The 22047-nt window shown below is 41.5% G+C and overlaps 1 protein-coding gene across 7 annotated transcripts in view; it reads right to left on the minus strand.

The window, feature by feature from the left end:
• Window positions 1–413: 413 nt before the first annotated feature.
• Window positions 414–22047, minus strand: part of LOC144683410 (nuclear transcription factor Y subunit alpha-like) — a 65191-nt gene continuing 43557 nt past the window's right edge. For 4 of the 7 annotated variants that reach the window (XR_013577250.1, XR_013577249.1, XR_013577247.1 and 1 more), the window contains 5 exons: window positions 17911–18084; window positions 15642–15734; window positions 13893–13935; window positions 3420–3460; window positions 442–1177 (listed from right to left, as the gene is read on the minus strand). Coding sequence is in view for 3 of the 7 variants with exons in the window: in XM_078546395.1 (XP_078402521.1) it covers window positions 13915–13935; window positions 15642–15734; window positions 17911–18084 (288 nt within the window). In the remaining 4 variants the exon portion in view is untranslated. Of the gene's footprint in view, window positions 1178–3419; window positions 3461–13892; window positions 13936–15641; window positions 15735–17910; window positions 18085–22047 lie in introns of all 7 variants that reach the window. The other 3 variants (XM_078546397.1, XM_078546396.1, XM_078546395.1) reach the window with 3 other exon arrangements.

The following is a 22047-nucleotide window of genomic DNA, read 5'->3' on the forward strand; positions in this document are numbered from 1 at the left end:
GTTTTATCAGCAGCACACTTCTCTGATCGAACCAAATTAGTCATTTTTTGAGAGATGGGATGCTGCACACCGGTATACCATTTAACTATGGAGTGACTGAATTTCCCCCTTCAACATCCACATATCCATACTTTCCAGAAGCCATGAAGATGGCAAGGAGTAGCAACCATAGCTTAATGTTTTGGGATTCCCTCAACCACCACCTCAGAGGCCTAAGGTAAGGTCAATTGCTGTCCTACTTAAGATCACTTACCTTAGTGATCAAATGTTGGAACGACAGTGTTAGCCCTCATGCTGCACTCATTTACTATTTTGTAATATATTCTATCACCCCTTTCGAGAAAAAAATGTCTTTTGCTGCATTACAGCCATATTTGAAGCACTGAAATTGCATCCAACTTATCACCATTTTTGTAAAATAAAATGTTTATCTTCCAAAATGGTTTACTGTCTCTCAGGAAGCAGCGTTTCTGCTACATTTTACTGAGTATTTGCATTGGGTACACAATGAAAGTTTAAAAAAAATGCACTTGTACATTATCTCTTAATTAACAAACACTGGAAAAAATACAAAATCATGTAAGTTTCATAATAACATACCAAATGAATTAGGTAAACCCCCTCCTCCCCCCACCTCACCCATTATAAGATAACTTTATTCCACTTGTATCTGCCCTTCCCACCCCCCACACCCCAACGCCCCTACCCCAGAAGTCTTTGATAAACATACAGAACACTACACTTTGACCTCTGCCAACTTTCTAAAAGTGGACAAAGCATCAGGAGGGTTCCCCTCCACCCCATCCCAAACTAATACAGACTACATACCATCACCACTGAAAGCAGGTGCAAAATTGGTTCTCTCCATCTAGAATAAACAAAGTTATTGTCTTTTTTCTATTGAAGTGGGTTTTTCCCCCATTATTCATAATCCAGTACTTTTTAGTCTAAATGTTCAAGGTTTGCAACGAAAAGGTTTTTCCCGGAGAAGACCATTTTGTTATAAAGCTCCGTTTCTGTTTCAGGAATGCAGGCGAGGCAGTCAATGTAGGAATACTGGGCTGAGGAGAGACCATCAATTTGACTCGGTGCTTGTTTCAAAAGACTTGCATAAGGCAGAGGTTTAGGCCACCCTGATCACCTGACCCACTATTTCTTCATACTGCTGCTGGTGTTTCTACAGAGAGGGGAAAAAGGAAAAGGTTAATTTAAGTCTCTGTAAAATGTCAAATGTCACACAAATAAGTTTGATGTAACAACTGATTCAGAAAACTACTAGTTAAGAAATGCTCCCCAACAGATTTATATATTCTTCCTGAATTAAAGGGCCTAAATAGTTCATTTATGGGAAGGGTAGGTATAAGGACAAAGAATAAGCTGAATTGTAGAGATCATCTGTTCCAAGTTTACCTTAATGTCTCTGAAATAACACTACATGGACTTTAATTGATAGTGGATTCTCTGGCATTTTCCATTAACTTAGGGGTTCCTCATAACTTTGTCTTCTTTCTCACTTGGTCCATTTCATAATACCCTCTCCACATCGATGCTTATCCACTTATGCTGAAGATTCCATTCTATGATCAACTTTCTTGAGAGCAGCTCCTCGCTAAACACAACCTCCATTTCTCTCGCAGTGCAATGGCTGAATCTCCTCCATGTTCTTTGATATAACAGCATTAATCTTCCTTTCAAAGCTTTTTCATGTTTATTGCAAAACTAACCAATAGCTACATCTTTTACCTAGATGTCTCTATCGTTAATCCTTCTTGGCCTATAGAATTAACAAATCTCCATCATTTCTACAGCTGCCTCCAAGAAGCCCAGATTCCTTTTTCATGGTAAACACTTTTTCCCCTTCCCCAAGAACTCTTAATATTCTGTGATAGCTAAGTCAGTCCAAGACCTGAACATTTCCATACTTCAGGAAGCTTTAATACCTCTTGATATCTGATAGGTGATCCAGTTCTTACGTCTAGCCTCCAAACTCTATCACAACCATTCCTGTCCTCCCTTTATTTCATCAAAGTCACTCTGGCTAGTGCTCTAAGCTTTCCGGAGATGCACATGCATCCATTGCCTTAGCTTTTAACTGTTACAGTCAAGACTTGTCATATTCGCCTAATGTGACTCAAATCAAAACTCTGTTGGCTCCCTATATCCCTACCTCCTCCCTACAATCTTCAGGCTTTTAAAACCATGGCTTCGCATCACCTAATAACAGTTTCATTCATCTATACGCTTTTAAACCTTTTCAACCTTAGTGGAGTCATGTAGGGGTACTGACTGTCAATCTTGGCTTCTCAATGAAAAGAAAACTCTGAAAGACTTCTCCGTTCCACCACTTGCAAACACTTCATTAACATTTTATGATGCTGCTCACTGCTGTGATAAAGTCTCTCATCTTATTGTGCACCCTCATTAATCAAGGTCAATCCAACGCCACAAAATCTGCTAGCATATTAATGACCTCAGAACAACATATTCAAGATATCTGATACAGTGCGTCACAAATAAACACAAGCCCACTTTACACTGATAGAGCAAACTGAAACTGCTGCAGTACATATGAAAACGAAAAGCAGAAATAGTCAGAAATACTCAGGTCAGGAAACATCTGTCAAGAAACAGAAGTCAATGTTTCAGGTGTAAAACTCTTCCTTCGGACTGAAGAACATTCTGTGACCTGAAATGTCAATTGAATGACTTTTGCTACTCCGCAGATGCTGCCACACTTGCTGATCATTTCCAGCTTTTTCTGTTTTTGTTTTTAGACTTCCAACATCTGCATTATTTTGCTTTTTGTTTAGCTTGTGTGAACAGTTCCTTGAAATACTGCGACTGTTGCTCAATTTCTTTTAATTGGGGTGTCAAACTGAGGAAACATCCAGGGATGGTAATCAGACAGCAACAATTAAGACCAAATATCAGCAGCAGCAGAAGCAGAGCCACTGACTTAAGGAACAAGAGGGAGCTTGGGCGTATTATTTTGGTTAAGTGCTAGGTTGTTGGTTTATCAAGTAAAGGAGCACTTACTAACATTGGTTTCTTTCAAGATTAGAGTACTGGGGTCAGAGTGTAACTTTTCAGTTTACCAAGTGCTAAATGCACCGCCTCAAACCATGGTCAATGAGCAGGTTTATTAATATGGATTCTGGATAAGAGTACCAGATTAAAAAAGATTATACTACTGTATTGTAATTGTGATACATTTTCTGTGGTCAAGAAGATAGATTCTGTAACTTAATGGCTTTAATAAGCTCAAGTGTGATAGATTTATTACTCTATTTTCCCTATTGTCAATACTACCTCAACTGAAACTGCATTATATGAGAACTTCTGTTGAGGAGAATCTGAGAGTGCAGGGTGAAGATGGTACCCCTACACCACTCTGAAAATGTAACAGAATAATACTTTACCTTTTTTGTTTTTTCTACAGCCTACTCAGAAATCATTCAGGCTGTTGAATAAATATAAATATACAAATAAATATCACAGAAAACACAGGTGGCAACCTTAAGGGTTAGTTTTCAACAAATTCTTAGGGTTACATTTTTCACAAGGATATAACTCGAGGGGTGGAGAAAATAAACTGTATTGACAGTCTATGTACAACTTTCAATATTTTCCTTTTTACTGTACACATTCTAAAGTGGGAGAGATAACAAAATAAACTGTATACTCTCAAGAAACATATGACAGGATTTCCCCTTAACTATATTGCATTGCATATATGCTCATATATATCTACGTGTTGTAATGTTAATGCATACAAAGCTTATAACATGCAGCCGATAAAAGATCAGGTTAATTAGGTAACAGTTACACAACATTGGAAATATACAGCAGATCTGTCAGCTCTGAAAATAAATTGTGGGTTAATGCTTTGGGTAATGCTTTGTCAGAACTCAAGATATTTCTACTTTTTCAATAGTCCTTTATCCACTGCAACTGCCATGTGATGTGATCCGTCCTCTTTACTATTGGCAGTTTTGTAAGCATTGTCTTGATCTCTCTCTTTCCAGTATTTGCATGTCTACATCAAAATTACTTTGGTCTTCAGTTTCACACCAACATGTGCCAATTTTAATAAATTACATTGTTTTTTTTCTATCAGAAATTCTCAAAGTTGCTCAATGGATGCAAGCCACTGCCTGTTCCCTCTTCCCTTTCACTTTTTCCTGATCCCTTTTGTCCTTCTATCCCCAATGTTGTTCTAGGTTCTGCTAGGTTTTTACATCCTCTGACCTCCTCCTTATATCACTCCAAACAATTTGTTCTTCTTACATTCTTGCCAAGTTACAAGCTTGACATGATGCTCAGCTCTTTTTCTGATGTCTTCATTTCTGTGCTCCCTCTTCACAGCTCCTCCACCTCTTCTCCCAGAGTCCTTTTGGAATTTTAGCATTCCCTTTGTTGGTTGAGAGCCGCCAAATAGTTGTTCTGTACTCCCTTTACTCATTCTAAGCTACCTCTCTGACTCTTCTTGTTCTTTTAAATTCCCAACCTAGGTTGCCTTTATGATGCTATTCTGTGGCACTATTACAACATGCTATCTTGTTGAAAGGTTCGATGATAGGTGTTGTTTGAGACAATGCGTGGGTGGAATTTAATCTGGCCACAAGAAGTAGGTGGAGTGGGGGGCCGTGGGAGGAAGGGGACATAGAATCAGGAGGGAAAATTAATTGGGGGGGAGGCAGTGGTTGGAGTGCCAGTCACCTTCCAAACTCTGTAATTGACTCAGTGGTGGGGAATGGGGGAAGGTGGCCCGTCCGCACAGGGATCAATTAAGAACAACTTATGGGTTTCTTCTCGTCGTGTGGTGGTGGCGTCCCTGAGGGCTTGGGGTGGGGTCCCTCCTTCCCTCACCAAAGAGTTCCCTCCCCAGCCAGTCCTGCCTGCCTGGCCCCGGAAAGCTGGACCTCACTTACATGGTTCCAGGGAGGTGTCCACAAAGCTGTTCTGGGTTGGGTGTAGTTCCAGCAGTGGCCATTGCTCCCGGTGGTGGTGCTGGGATTGAAGAGCTGTCAGCTCAAATTAGCTGTCAGCTTTGGAAGTGGAATCTGTGTGCTTAAAGGGCAGGCGTCCTGACACCAGATAATCAATCGCCTGAGGTCACAGAATTAGGTCGGGGCTCCCGAAACGGCCGAGGCAGGTTGCTCCCTGCTTTGCTGCCCATCATTGGGAACACTACCATCACATTAAATTCAGTTCTATGTCTTCTGAGATCCTGGATTTTCATATCTTGTCTTTTGTAAAAATAATGTGGCCCAAAGTAGGAACTGCTCAACTCAGTTGGCTAACAGTGTGATTCAGAATAATGCAGTGCAGGTTCAATCCGCGTACTGGCTGAGGTAACTCTCGGGGGCCTGCATCCTCACCTTCCCCATGGTGCAGCTGCCAAGCTACCGAGACATCTTGGATCCTCCTCACCTCTAGGATCATGTGAAAGCAACCAAGAGAGTGGAGGCAGCAGCACACACCCTTCCTCCACTATAATAAAACTTGCAACAAACTTACATTCCTTTAATGGTCAAAAAGCCAGCAAGAAAAATGATCCAACCATGGGTAACAAGAGAAGTGAAAGGTTCTATTAGGTCAAAGGAAAAGGCACATAAAGTTGCCAAAAAATGTAGTAAGCTTGAAGTTCGGGGGCATTTTAAAATTCAGCAAAGCACAACCAAGAAATTGATAATGAAAGAGAAAATAGAACATGAAAGTAAACTAGCGAGGAACATAAAAACAGCTTTGTAGACACCTCCCTGGAACCATGTAAGTGAGGTCCAGCTTTCTGGGGCCAGGCAGGCAGGACCGGCTGGGGAGGGAACTCTTTGGTGAGGGAAGGAGGGACCCCACCCCAAGCCCTCAGGGAGGCCACCATCACACGGCGAGAAGAAACCCTTAAATTGCTCTTAATTGATCCCAGTGCGGACGGGCCAACCTTCCCCCATCCCCCACCACTGAGTGAATTACAGAGTTAGGAAGATGACGTGCACTCCAATCCCCACCCCCCCCCACCCCGAAAATCATTTTCCCTCCAGATTCTATGTCCCCTTCCTCCCGCCCCTGCCTATTTCTTGTGGCCAAATTTAAAAAAGCTTCTATAGGTACGTAAAAAGAAAAAGGTTAGTAAAGACAAATGCAGGCCCATTACAGGTAGGGAATGGAGGATTTGCAATGGATAATAAGGAAATAGCAGAGAAATTAAACAAATATTTTGTGCCTGTCTTCACAGAGGAAGATACAAAAAACCCCCCTGAAATACTGGGGAGCCAAGGGACCAATGAGATTGAGGACCTGAAAGAAATTAGTATTAGTAAAAAAGTGCTGGAGAAATTAATGGGAAAGTTGATAAATCCCTTGGACCTAATGATCTACATCCCAAGGCATTGAAAGAGGTGATTGTAAAGAGGTGGCACCAGAGGTAGTGGATGCATTGGTGATCATCTTTCAAAATTCTATAGATTCTGGAACGGTGCCTGCAGTTTGGAAGGTAGCAAATATAACCCCACTATTTAAGAAAGGAGGGAGAGAGAAAACAGGGAACTACAGACCGGTTAGCCTGACATCAGTAGTAGGGAAAATGCTAGAATCTATTATAAAGGATGTGATAACTGGGCACTTATAAAAATGGTTGGATTGGGCAGAGTCAACATGGATTGCTTTACAAACCTGTTGGGAGTTTTTTGAGGATGTTACTAGCAGGTTAGATAAGGGAGAACCAGTCGATGTGGAGTATTTAGATTTTCAAAAGGCTTTTGAAAAGGTCCCACATAAGAAGTTAGTTAGTAGGCAAAATTAGAGCATATGGGATAAAAACTGAAATGCTGGAAAAACACAACAGCTCTGGCAGCATCTGTAGAAGGAGAAACAAGGTTAACGTTTCCAGTCTGTATGACTCTTCTTCAGAGCTAAAGAGAAGTAGAAATGTTTTGGATTTTATACTGTTTATATTTCAGATTTCCAGCATACACAGCATTTGCTTTTATATTCGAGCGTATGGGATTGGGGGTGATATACTGGCATGGATTGAGGATTGGTTCATGGACAGAAAACAGAGTAGGGATAAATGGATCATTCTCAGGTTGGCAGGCTCTGACTAATGGGGTACCACAAAGATCAGTGCTTGGACCCCAGCTATTCATAATCTATACAAATGATTTGGATGTGGGGACCAAATGTAATATTTCCAAGTTTGCTGATGACACAAGAATTGTTGGGAATGAGAGTTGTGAGGAGGATGCAAAGATACTTCAAGGAGATTTAGACAGACAGCGAGTGGGCAAGAATATGACAAATGGAATGTTATGTGGAAAAACGTGAAGTTATCCACTTTGGTAGGAAAAACAGAAATGCAGAGTATTTCTTAAATGGGGAGAGACTGGAAAGTATTGATATCCAAAGAGACCTCATGTTCTTGTTCATAAGTCACTGAAAGCTAACATTCAGGTGCAACAAGCAATTAGCAAAGCAAGTGGTACATTAGCCTTTATTGCAAGGGGATTTGAGTACAAGAGTAAGGAAATCTTGCTGAAGTTGTATAGAGCCTTGGTGAGATCACATATTGCGTGCAGTTTTGGACTCCTTACCTAAGGAAGGATATACTGACCAGAGTAAGCGTGTAACGAAGTTCACCAGACTAATCCCTAGGATGGTGGGATTGTCCTATGAGGAGGGATTGAGGAGACTGGTTTGTATTCTCTAGAGTTTAGAAGAATGAGAGGTGACCTCATTGAAGTGTACAAAATTCTTACAGGGCACGACAGGGTAGATACAGGAAGGATGTTTCCCCTCATTGAGGGGTGTCTAGAGCCAGGGGACACAGTGTCAGGATAAGAGGTTAGCCATTTAGGGCCAATATGAGGAGGAATTTCTTCAGTCAGCGGGTGCTGAATCTTTGGAATTTTCTACCCCAGAGGTCTGTGGAGGCTCAGTCATCAAGTATGTTCAAAGCAAAGGTCAACAGGTTTCTAGACACAAATGGCATCAAGGGATACCGGGATAATATGGGAAGATGGCATTGAGGTAGAAAATCAGCCATGATTGAGTTAAATGGCAGAGAAGGCTCAAGGGGCCGAATGGCTTACTCCTGCTCTTATGTTTCTAAATCCTTAGCATAGGTTTAACTGTAAAGTGCAATTTCGAAATCATTTACAACTTGGACATACTTGAAAATTAGGTGTCTACCACAATTACTGCTAACCCAAACTAGCTACATAGGCCTGGTGTATATTAAGATTCAAATCATTCTCTAATAACACATCTTACAGCAATGTTGTTATAACTTCCCTTCATTTATTTATCCAAAATGGATATCTGGTTTGATTTTGGCTCTAAGCCCAAATATATCACGAAGATAGGAATTCCTTTCTTTGGTAACTGATCTTCCCTCATCTGATGCACGAATACTATATTCAGAATACATCCTGCTTTCATTTTGCTGATCGTTCAGAGTGACTGGATGAAGGCTCTCTGTCATATTCTACAGAAGTAAAAGTTTTTAGCATGCTCAGATTTTTTTGCGGGGGGGGTGTTCCTTGATTGCGCTCTGGACTTCCTCTTGAACCAACAGTTGTTCATTTTGTGCCCCCACAATAACAACACATGGAATCACGTCTGGTAATTTTGTGCAGCCATGCAGTTCCAGGTTGCAAGGGGTCACAAGCTCACTGGATTTAATGAAATGCCTGATGGTTGTCCAATATGGAGAATCTAGCTTACTCCAACCATGGGCTCCCCAGTGCTCATGAGACCACAAAATGCTATTTGCTCAGACTCAGGTTTTTAATTTCTTGATCTAACAGCCATAAAATTATCTGGAAGATCTCCACAAAATGATCCACCAGTATTAACTCATTGAGTATTTTTAATCATCGCCCTCCAACCACAGTTTTTAAGCACCTATTTGTACTGCTAACTCTTCACAATATGAACACAGGCTTTACATTACACTTTAAGTTTACACCCATATGCTCCTGGTGTGAAGTCAAAACAACAAAAATGGTTTAATTCCATCATATTCAAGTATCCACTGGAGCTAAATCTGAAGTACTTTACCACACACAGATAGTATCAGCTTCTCCAGCCATATTTCTTTATCTGATTTATGTTCATTCACTAGCGGTTCAAAAGCAACCCCCTTCCTTAAAATTTGAAATAAGGCCAGATTAATTATGCTAATATGTACCGAATTATGTGCTGAATCCCATAATGTAGCTCCTTTCAGCTTATGTTCTCTACCTAATGGATATAAAACTATTCTTCCTTCCCTAGACACACTGGCATGCTGTCTCCTCTCTTAGATTTCTCTTCATTTCCAACATTGCTACTTCAATTGACTTTTGACCTGATATTTGCAGCATTGCTTTTTCATTCAGATAGATAGTTAAAAGTAGAACCTATTTGATCTCTGACACGGATCCCATCTTCACCTAGGCTCCTCACCAAGGCTCCTTCCAAACTCTTGATCTCTACCACTTAGAAGGACAAAGGGAGCAGATGCACGGGAACACGACCACCTGCAAGCTCCATTCCAAGACACTCGCCCTCCCGATTTGGAAATATATCGCTATTCCTTTATTGTCGTCGGGTCAAAATCCTGGAACTCCCTCCCTAACAGCACTGTGGGTGTACCTAAGTTACATGGATTGCAGCGGTCCGAGGTGGCAGCTCACCAGCACCTTCTCGAGGCAAGGAAATCTGCCATCTTTACCTGTGACTACATGTGACTCCAGACCCACAGTAACGTGGTTGACTCTTAAATGCCCTCTAGATCAGGGCAATTAGAGATGGGCAATAAATGCTAGCCTAGCCAGCAAAGCCCACATCCCATGAAAAGAAAAAAAAAGCTTTCATAAACTGTTAAAGTTGGGATTTTGAAATCTGTTGTTTCATTCAAGTGGCCCAAAGTTTCTGGAATCAAACATCTCAAAGTCAACCAAAATTAGTGCCTTTTGTTTACTGCCCTGGTAAAGAAAATGTAGCCCAGATCAAACAATTTACCCTCAATATGCTAAACTGTAAACTTGGTTCTTGTAGGATTCTCTCTATTTGACACTAAACTAAATTTGTTTCTTTTTAAATAACTAATCCAATTTATTTACATTGAAATATACAGATGAAATGTTCGGCTTTTATTCTGTCTAATCAAGACTTGGATATTGGGAGTGGGTGGCTCTAAACACATATTGGAACCAAGCAAAGGGGTATTGAACTTGTGGTCAATTCCTCTGAAGAAAGAAATTTCACTGATGGGAGAAACTAGGTGTTCTATAATGATCCTGCTCATCACTGATACAACAGGGAGTCTGCTTTGTGTGAAATCAGAGTCTATCACAGGAAACTTTCATCCATAGCAGCCAGTCATTTCAGGAATGATAATAATCAAAATTCCACCTGGCATCAAACCATAACAAATACATTAAAAGAATCATAGATAGTGGCTCAAAGCTGCATGAACCAGCTTCACAGTATACAGTAAGTAGCTGAATTAAATGATATGCTTCATGAAAGAACATTTAACATTAAAAAAAGCTACCTGATCTAATTTTACAACAACAAAGCCAAGTAACTCACTTTGAAATAAGGAAAGTATCTTCACAACCAATTTTTGGAAAAAAAATACACTTTTAAAATGTTCATTATTAAAATAAAAGATCAATATTCAGAATCTGTGGAAGGTGTAAGAACATCAACCTGGCTGAGACTTAACAGCAACAATCTGACTCCTCTTCCCACCCCTGGCTGTAGACTGACCCTGTTATTGAACACCACACCATTATCTCCCAGGCAGTCATGGATTTCATCTAGATATCTTCCCCAATACTTCTCCAATCTCTAAGTCTCCCAAGCCATACTGCCACTTTCTACCTTCTCCCCAAATTTCACAAACAGGAAGTTACCAGGACCACTTGTTAATCTTTTTTCTTGTCCCACTGAACTCATATCCTCTTATCTTATAAAATCATACAGCATAGACAGCTATCATTCAGTCCATCATGCTTATGTCAGCTCTTTTGAAAGAGTTATCCCAATTAGTCCCACTCACCTGCTCTTTCCCGTAGTCCTTCAATTTAGATTTATGTTTAACACTTGCCATGAATTCACTGGCAGAAACTCAATGGGCCAAGTCACTTCCTTCTGTGCTATTCTATGAATTCTCACAATTGGTTGTATTTTTTTCTCCTGATGTTTCTTTGTGAAAACGCTTAATCTCGTTTCCGGTTTCCTTCTCTGTTTGGATGAATTCTTTGTCCTCTGTCAAGAGTTTCCTTTGTTGTGGTTGGCAAGTTGTTTGATAATGTCTGTGTCATTACCTGTGTCTCCAGTCTCACACCCAATAGCAACCACAACAGCTTCATGTCCCATTCTACTTGCAGCCTTGTTTGCTAGATCATCTTTCACTAACAATGTAAACTACCATTCAAAGCACATGATTTCCCTTCTCAGCATTCCAGGGGAAAATTTCTCTCCAACAAAACATTCACTTTTCCGTCACCTCTGCTTCATGAGCTCCTCTCTAGGTACTTTAATTTTAATAGCTCAGTGGGTAGCACTCCCACCTCAGACAGACTAAGAAAGTGACTATCAGAGCAATGGACCCCAACTCTTACATTGCAGCTTTTCAGAGTAAGCCTGGATCAAAATTTTAAAAAACATCACCAGAAGGGCGTGGGTTCAAGCCTGTCAGGAATAATTTTCATAATATTTTTGGAATTTATTATAAAATAACGATGTCTGTGTCTGTATTTGTGTGTGTAAGACTTAACTGGATTAAAGGCAGCTGGTCTGAAGGCTTTGATGTAAACATGGGGGAAGTTTAGAAACAGCGGGCTGAATTTTGCCGTCGGCGAGCAGGGGGCGGGGCCTACTCGCTGACGCACTAAATGGCGTAGGATGACGTCAGGGGAAACACCCGACGTCATACCGCCCCATTTAAATTTTCAGGAAGGCAGGGGCACAGCCAAATCAGCTGTGCGCCCGCCGACCTGTCAATGGCCAATTGAGGCCATTGGCAGGATAATTAAAACAATTAAAGGACCTGCCCGTCCAACCTTAGGGTTGATGGGCAGGCCAGGAGCCCCGGCGGGCTTCTGAAAAAACATGAAACCTCATCCACCAGTGAGATGAGGTTTCATGTAGGGTTTAAAAAACTTTAATAAAGTTTCAGTGAAATTTATTAACATGTCCCATCTCGTGTGACATTGTCACATGAGGGGGACACGTTAAGGATTTTTTTATTTTTCTATTTTTAATGTTTTAACAACTTTCAGCGATCTCCCTGAGGCAGCAATTAGCCTCAGGGAGATGTACGCTTTTTCGTGCGCATGCACTCTCGCATTTGGGGAATCCCCCCTGCCCGCACAGGAAGTAGCGCTTCCTGCCGGGTGTCACGCTGGGCGGGCCTTAATTGGCCCGCCCACTTAAAATGGCAGCGGGGCCCGCTTCTCCGGTGGGGATCGGCTCCCCGCCCGCCGGAGATTGGGTCGGGCCCTCCCACCCAGTAGGCAGAAAATTCTGCCCAGTGTGTTTATTTCTTCCCAAGGATTACTGGTAAAATTTAGTACTATGAGAGATTTTTATTATCATAAAAGTAAAGCCCAAAGACATAGTGGAACAATGGGTACTTGCATTCAAAGGGAAAATTAGGTATAAAGGAGAGAAAGTTGTGAGTAAGGGTAGATATTTTTTTAAGATCCAAAAGGTGTGAAAAGCCTTCAGCATCTATGTCTTCAAAGAACTGAAGTTAAGAAAACTCACTTTGAATTCCACTGGTTCAGGGTCTTGTGTGTCACCTTGCCTGGGTCTTTTAAAATTTGTGTCTTTTACTGTTGCTTTAACAAAGTGTAACTGGGGGTCAGATTAAGTAGGGGATTTAGAAGTTATTATAGCAGTAATTTGTAGATATATGTATGCGCTTAAAAATCACTTTTCTTGTTAATAAATGTTTAAACTAGTTTTGTAAAAACTTATAAGACTTGGTGGTCTGAATTCAAGGCACGCATCTCGAAATTTAGACAAATTGTAAAACAAGTTGTGGCAGTTGTTTCAAGTTTCCCTTTGGGATTTGAACAGCTCAGCACTTATACCATCGGCTGTGCCATAAGAAGTCCCACTTCAGACACTTGAGTAAAAAAATGTAGGTGGACACTTCAGTGTAATACTGAGATAATACTGCATTGTCAGAGGCACTGTCTTTTGGAAAGGCATAAAGCCAAGCCCCGACTACTCTCTTAAGCGGATGTACTAGATCCCATGGCACTATTGTGAAGAGGAGCTGGGGAGTTATCCCTGGTTACAGGTCAGTATTTATCCCTCAATCAACGTTATAAAAAGATTATCTGGTCATTATCACATTACTGTTTGTGGGAGCTTGTTATGTGCAAATTGATTGCTCATCACCTACGTTACAACAGTGATTACACTTTCAGAAGATACTTCATTGGCTGTAAAGCGGTTTGGGACCTCCTGAGGTTGTGTATAAATGCAAAGTCTTTCTTTTCTTTCTGAGCCCACCATAACAGATGAAACAGCTGTCAAGTCCTTTCTTCGTGTGTTGCTAACTAAACACTCCTCATGTGGCAGACAGTGGTTTGTCAAATATAGCACATAATATTTTTAAATATCAAAATTTTCAATCTCTTCTGTAATGAGGAGATCAAGTGCAGATTGAGTAGTCCCTCTACCTGACATTGCTGATATGTTTTAATGTATGATCTGACTTCCCTGTGCATTGCCACATCCATTGAACTTTCTGTGCTTATCACCTTAACACTGTTTCAACCACAGCCATATTATGAATTCTGAGTTCAGACTTGGCTGTTTCTATTTGAACGTTTTGTCTTATTTATCTTGCACTACACTCCCTTCTATTTATGAGCTGTTTTACTCACCTTTTCTCTGTCTTACGCCTTTTCACAGCCTGACTGAGATGACCTTTATAAAAAGAAAAAAGTATCAAAAAGTTTAATTGTTTAAAATAACCAAATTTTGATGATGGGACTCTATCCAAAATGTTAACCTATCTTTACTTCAGACGCTGACGGACCTGCTGTATTTTTCCGATATTATCAGTTTTTATTCCAGGTTGACAGCATATGCAATTTCTTTTCTTTTTACACCTCGGTCAAAGTCAGGGAGAGTAGAGAGGATATACTAAGACAGTGACTACCAGAGCAATGGACCCCAACTCTTACATTGCAGCTTTTCAAAGTAAGCCTGGATCAAAATTTTAGAATACATCACCACTGCAAGACACAAAGAATTATGATTGATTTGAAAAGCTGTTTGATGCACTATCCTGCTCCACACCTTGATCATTTTTGAACAAAAAAAACTTTTCAAAAGTGTTGCACACGAGGTATCACAAATGTCACGTTACAATATTTTTCTGACTGGGGAGAAGCAGGGTATTTACAAACACTTGCTAACCCTATAAATAAATTAACCCACGACATACCTACTTCTACTTACAGGTGATATAACCTTTTTTTGTTTCAGCCTATCACCTGGTTTAATGTCAGCACACCATTGCAGATTTGCTGGTGTGATTTAACTAACAAGCCTGGGTGGCACCTTTGGGGTACCTTCTTTAAGGGGTACTGAAGCCAGCAGTTGATGGAGTTGTACTAATGTCAACTGAAATAATTATTCTATGATAATCCAGGGTTGGCTGAATGTGAATTCAATTCCTTCAGTGGTGGGATTAGCAATATCTTCAAACCAGCACCCCGCAACCACCCCAGGAACTATCTTCTGCTTTCACAGTTTACATAAAATACGTATCATAAATGGTAAAAGCCAAAGGGAAACGAGGTTGATATAAATTTTCTACAGACTCATTTTTATTGAGGCTCTTGATAATGAGACTCGTTCTTTAAAATGTAGATTTTTAAATAATATTTCACTGAATAATTTGGTGCCAGTGCCTGTTTATAACAAACCACTCTGCTTTTAACACTTAATAACAGTAGCGATCAATGAGTGGGTTATCATTACCTACACAGGAATGATCTTTTACTGATTTATACAGAATCTGTTAAATATAGCACTGCGCTAAAGGTCTGATAAGCTACAGAGAAGGGGCTATTCAAACGATTATGCACTCGGCACCACAGACAGAGCTGCTGCAATGTACATGGGCAATGGTATCTTCATTACATCAATCCATAATGTCCCTTTGTAAGAGCTAAATGATCAGTTCATCCTTTGTAGCAATGATTCTCAAATTGTAGGATGAAACATGGTCCATTCTCAATAAATACAGTTTAAACATTCCAAATAAAAGTTTATTTTTATGCTGGTTGGCATTGGGTTATTTCATGCAAAAGTAAGTAAAAGAATAAAGAGCGCACAACACATCATCTAGAAAGCTTTGTCAAGGCTTGGAGTTTAATTTACTATTTGGGAACTGTAGAAATTACTATAAATCACATAGCATGTACACTATCTGAAGTGATCAAAGTCACATAAGGAGTAAATATCTTTTAAATTTTATTACCAACACCAATATGCATAGATAGTGAGGAAGTACAAGCTTTCTGAATCTTTTTATTAGGTGGGCCAGTGGAAGTTTGAGAGCCATTGCCGGACAGTATAAACCTTTCTTTCATAACATTTATATCCAGATAAACAGAACTTACAATCTCATCACCCTCCTTGGGAGAAAAAAAACGCCCGCCTTCTCCACGCTTTCGCTGCATTGCGTGGCGGTGACGTGACTCATGGAGGTATTTCTGTAAAATAAAAGCTACACGGTTACAACAATAAATGAATGGTTATAATAAGACAACATTTTAACTCATAAGAACAGCCTATTTAACACCAGCAGACAGAAGTCAGATTACCTATTTTGCAGGTTGTTTTCACATACCATGACTGGGCCTAGGTTCCCAAGACAGAAAAAACATTTGGGCATCACCCCTTTAAGAGATGGTCATGTCATTCATATGAAGTTCCCTTTCCAAATATTATAAAACACATTTCCCTAAAGTTAGCCTTATTACTTTCACAGTTTGCTATTTAATATTTTTAAAATTGTTGAAGTATTATGGGCTGGTTGGGTGAGATCTGGGTATGGCAAAGACAGATAATTAGCCATAGTCCGCGAGGGACCATAGGCATCTCTTCTCTGTTAGAGAGGTACAAGTTAAATAGCATGTGGGGCATTACTCCGCATCAAGCATGGGGCAAGGCAAGGAGGCAGGCATCAATGAACCAGCCGGTACAGATAATGAACTCGTGCCACTGGCGTAATTCAGCACCACAGTCTTACCATCTAGCTAACTGAGCTAACCAACCCCCAGTGACCAAAACAGGCAGCCTATACTGTGCCAATGCAGAGCCCTGTCTCTGTCTCATAGCAAGTTGCTTGCTAAGTTTACCAAGTTAAAGGAATGAGTATAGGGCTAGAATCATCTTCCCTAAGAGCAGAGACCAAGCTTTTGGATAAAGAAGAAAAGATTAACTTCCAGTCACTCTTTAACTGCACCCTTCCCACATTTCCAACTTTAGTGTGAGCTGTCATTTGGAGTAATGCATATTTAACAGGAAGGGGACATTTAAAAAAATCTAAGAGAAAAGTAAAATACTGCAGATACTGGAAATCTGGAATAAAAACAGAAAAGCTGGAAAAACTCAGCAGGCCTGACAGCATCTGGGAGAGAGAAGCACAAACGCTAACTCTGTTTCTCTCTCCCCGGATGCCGTCAGACCTGCTGAATTTTTCCAGCATTTTCTGATTTAATTTTGTCTTAAAATATCTGGCCTAATATGGGATAAGTTTAAACTCTTCTGGGACAGATGTCCTCTAGGCGAATTCTGTCCTGTGTATGTGGTGTTGAGTTTGAGACTGTGTATCCTTATGTATGTTATTTCCCCAAGTGCTTTTATGCTATTTACTGTTTCCTAATTTGTTTTGTATCACTGCCTTGTTTTTATATATTACTCATAATAAACATGATCTTTGTTGTACTTGCTCGTTTCTCTTAATGAAAAGTAGTGCAAAGTGCATCTTTGCTCTACAACACCAAAAGTAGCTCCATTTGGCAGCAGGATGGAGAGAATGCTCCCAAATAGGAGGAGGCTTGGGTCAGATGAGAGGAGGTCCATGTGGGACACAAATGGCAGCATATATCAGTTGGGCTAAATGGCCTGAATCTGTGCTCTCAATTTGACATAAAATTAACTTATTTCTCTCTGCCAATGTTAGAAATTCAGGTTCCTTTAAGAGTAAACCAGGACAAGCTTCAGAGTGAATTGAGAGCAGGTGATGCTCATTGAAGCCTGTACTTAAAAGTTGGGTTTTTCCCCAGTACAGGGGTTTTGCTTCTGGACAGGGAAAGGGTCTAGAAGGGAAGAGAGGTAAATGATATTTATATTGAACTATAGTTTAACAAAAAATCAGTTGTGATTCACAGAATGTCTTCTGCTGCCTGATTCGGTTAGTGGATATCCACCTATTGAACACTCTCTACTACAGTATAGCGCTGGGTAACCTTTTAAGTGGTCAGAATATGTAGGATTAAAACATGGTGTTGTTTTTGGATGATTCTAAAGAGCTGAGGAGATTTCACTGCTCATGCAACAGAACTGACATTCAGACTGTAAATGAAATAAAAATATGAACAGTTGATGATATTTTTCAAGCAAACATATATAGATTCTAGTTGCAATGAGATACGGGTTAGTAATCTAGGCATACAATGGAAGGAAATAAAGCCAATGTGCTATTTTTTCCCAGTCTTCCAAAATATTGTTATTAAAATTTTATTACCAGAACAAACACTAGTAAAAATATGGGAATATAGTTTAGCCACCACAAAAGATCATTTAATTAAAAACATTTGTCTGTGGTCGGTAAAATTTTATTCATCTCAGGGAGGCAGACCTACTTCATGCTATTTTACTTACCCTCCTTTCTTTTGGGATCCGACCTTCTGCCTCTAGCTTGGCTCTTGCTTGTCGCCTTTTTAAGATTCGGTGATACTGTTTGGCGTTTACATATAACGGTTCTTCTTCAAGTAGCTCTGCACCTGGCAAGGGGATTCTCTGCATAGCTGGAACTGTACTAGCCCCTGGTACCATCTGCATGAGTTATCATAAAAAAAGCCATTGGAAAAATTAATCAGGTAGCTTACTCTCCAGTATAGATTGTTAATTTTGCAACATATATATATTGTACATCCATCATGATTTTGTACTTTAGTGTATCCTATGAAAACCAGCAAACCTCAAACTTGCTGCTTACCACAGCTTAGGTGACACAAACAAGACATGTTCCTGTCAATTCTATAGGAAATGCAGTACCATTTCCTCAGTAAAATAAAAGCTATAGCAAGCAGCTTTTTAGTAGAGCATATGGAATGATAAAATGCAGATTTATGCCAGCAAGGCAAAATATCAACCAGCTGTTGGAGATTCTCTGGCAATGGTTCATTGGGGTTATGGAATATTAAAGATAAATCACTCTGCATCACTCTCATGCCTTAAATCGCTTGTTCAAGAGTGTGACGGCAGTAGCTTACGAGCAGATTGTTCATCTTCATGGACAGTGCCCAGAGACAATGGAGAGGGGTTAGGACACAAGGAACAATCACAACAATATAATGAGATAAATATTCATAGAGATTACATTAATGATTTTGTGGCTATTTACATTTCTCACTCTACTCATAAATAGAAAAAAGAAAAATAAAGGAATGGGCAGGTGGGCAACCTGCCTCAACACACAACTGGTCTGCTTTACTTTAAGGCAAATAGGAAAACCAGCACATGGTGAGGCGATTGCGTGGTGGTGTTGTCGCTGGACTAGTAATCCAGAGATTACCCAGGTCCCCATGGTAATGCTCTGGGGACCCGCGTTCAAATCCCACCACGGCAGATGATGGTATTTGAATTCAATAAAAATCTGGAACTACAATTCTAAATGATGAACATGAAACCATTGTCAATTGTTGTAAAAGCCCATCTGGTTCATTAATGCCCTTGAGGGAAGGAAATCTGTCGACCTTACCTGGTCTGGCCTACATGTAACTCCAGACCCACAGCAATGTGGTTGACTCTTAAATGCCCTCTGGAATGGCCTAGAAAACCATTCAGTTGTATCAAACAGCTACAAAGTCTCAAAAAAATGGATAAAACCAGATGGACCACACGTCATCGACCTAAGCACCAGAAACGACAATGGCAAGCTCAGCCCTGTCGACCTTGCAAAGTCCTCCTTACTAACATCTGGGGGCTAGTGCCAAAATTGGGAAAATTGTCTCACAGACTAGTCAAGCAACAGCCTGACGTAGTCATCCTCACCGAATCATATCTTACAGATAATGTCCCAGACATTATCATCACCATCCCTGGGTATGTCCTGTCCAACTGGCAGGACAGACCCAGCATGGGTGCTGGTACAGTGGAATACAGTCGGGAGAGAGTTGCCCTGGGAGTCCTCAACATCGACTCTGGACCCCATGAAGTCTCATGGCATCAGGTTAAATGTGGGCAACCTCCTGCTGATTACCACATAGGGCCCTCCCTCAGCTGAAGAATCAATGCTCCTCCATGTTGAACACTACTTGGAGGAAGCACTAAGGCTGGCAAAGGCGCAGAATGTACTCTGGGCGGGGGACTTCAATGTCCATCACCAAGAGTGGCTCGGTAGCACCACTACTGACCGAGCCGACTTAGACCTAAAGGACATAGCTGCTAGACTAGGTCTATGGGCAGGTAGTGAGGGAACTGACAAGAGGGACAAACATCCTTGACCTCTTCCTCACCAACCTGCCTGCCATATATCCATGACAGTATCAGTAGGAGTGACCACCGCACAGTCACTTTGGAGATGAAGTCCCACCTTCACATTGAGGATACCCTCCATTGCGTTGTGTGGCACTACCGCCGCGCTAAATGGGATAGATTTCGAACGGATCTAGCAACTCGAGGCTGGGCACCCACGAGGCATGTTGGGCCATCAGCAGCAGCAGAATTGTACTCAAACACAATCTGTAAACTCTTGGCCTGGCATATCCCCCACCCTACCATAACCATCAAGCCAAGGGATCAATCCTGGTTCAATTAAGAGTGCAGGAGGGCATGCCAGGAGCAGCACCAGGCATACCTAAAAACGAGGTGTTTTTAGGTATAACGAGGTATAACACAGGACTACTTGCGTGCAAAACAGCATAAGCAGCAAGTGATAGACAGAGCTAAGCAATCACAGAACTAATGGATCAGATCTAAGCTCTGCAGTCCTGCCACATTCAGTCGTGAATGGTGGTGGACAATTAAACAACTCACTGGAGGAGAAGGCTCCACAAATATCCCCATCCTCAATGATGGAGGAGCCCAGAACATCATGCAAAAGATAAGGCTGAAGCATTTGCCACAATCTTCAGCCGGAAGTACCAAGTGGATGATCCATCTCGGCCTCATCCAGGGGTCCCTAGAATCACAGATGCCAGTCTTCAGCCAATTCGATTCACTCCACGTGATATCACGAAACGGCTGAAGGCACTGGATACTGCAAAGGCAATGGGCCCTGACAACATTCTGGCAATAGTACTGAAGACTTGTGCTCCAGAACTTGCCGCGCCCCTAGCCAAGCTGTTCCAGTACAGCTACAACACTGGCATCTAACCGGCTATGTGGAAAACTGCCCAGGTATGTCCTGTACACATAAAGCAGGACAAATCCAACCCAGCCAATTACTGCCCCATCAGTCTATTATCGATCATCAGTAAAGTCATGGAAGGGGTCATCAACAGTGCTTTCAAGTAGCACTTGCTTAACAATAACCTGCTCACTGACGCTCAATTTGGGTTCCGCCAGGGCCACGCAGCTCCTGTTCTCATTACAGCCTTGGTTCAAACATGGGAAAAAGAGCTGAACTCCAGAGGTGAGCTGAGAGTGACTGCCCTTGCCATCAAGGTCACATTTGACCGAGTGTGGCATCAAGGAACCCTAACAAAACTGGAGTCAATGGGAGTCGGGGAAAAACTCTCCACTGGTTGAAGTCATACCTAGCACAAAGGAAGATGGTTGTGGTTGTTGGACGTCAGTCATCTCAGCTCCAGGACATCACTGCAAGAGTTCCTCACGGTAGTGTCCTCAGCCCAACCATCTTCCACTGCTTCATCATGTGGTCAGAAGTGGGGATGTTTGCTGATGATTGCACAATGTTCAGCATCATTCGCGACTCCTCAGATACTGAAGCAGTCCATGTCCAAATGCAGCAAGACCAGGACAATATCCAGGTTTGGGCTGACAAGTGGCAAGTAACATTTGCATCACACAAGTGTCAGGCAATGACCATCTCCAACAAGAGAATCTACCCATCGTCCCTGGATATTCAATTGGCATTATCAGCACTGAATCCCCCACTATCAACTTCCTGGGTTTACCATTGACCAGAAACTGAACTGGACTAGCCATATATATACTATGGCTACAAGAGCAGGTCAGAGTGTAGGAATCCTGCGATGAGCAACTCACCTCCTGGCTCCAGAAAGCCTCTCCACCATCTACAAGGCACAAGCCAGGAGTGTGACGGAATACTCCCCACTTGCCTGGATAAGTGTAGCTCCCACAACACTCAAGAAGCTTGACACCATCCAGGACAAAGCAGCCCGCTTGATTGGCACCCCATTCACAAATGTTCACTCCCTCCATCACCGACGCACAGTAGCAGCAGTGTGTACCATCTATAAGATGCATTGGGGATTCACCAAGGCTCCTTAGACAGCACCTTCCAAACTCACGACCACTACCATCTAGGAGGACAAGGGCAACAGATGCATGGGCACACCGCCACCTAGGAGTTCCTTTCCAAGTCCCTCACCATCCTGACTTGGAAATATATCGCCGTTCCTTCACTGTCACAGCGTCAAAATCCTGGAACTCCTTCCCTAACAGCACTGTGGGTGTACCTATATCATGGACTGCAGCAGTTCAAGAAGGCAGCTCACCACCACCTTCTAAAGAGCAACTAGGGATGGGCAATAAATGCTGGCCCAGCCAGCGAAGCCCACATCCTGTAAGTGAATTTAAAAAAATGTA

The sequence above is a fragment of the Cetorhinus maximus genome, chromosome 8, assembly GCF_964194155.1.
Source record: "Cetorhinus maximus chromosome 8, sCetMax3.hap1.1, whole genome shotgun sequence".
Taxonomy (NCBI): domain Eukaryota; kingdom Metazoa; phylum Chordata; class Chondrichthyes; order Lamniformes; family Cetorhinidae; genus Cetorhinus; species Cetorhinus maximus.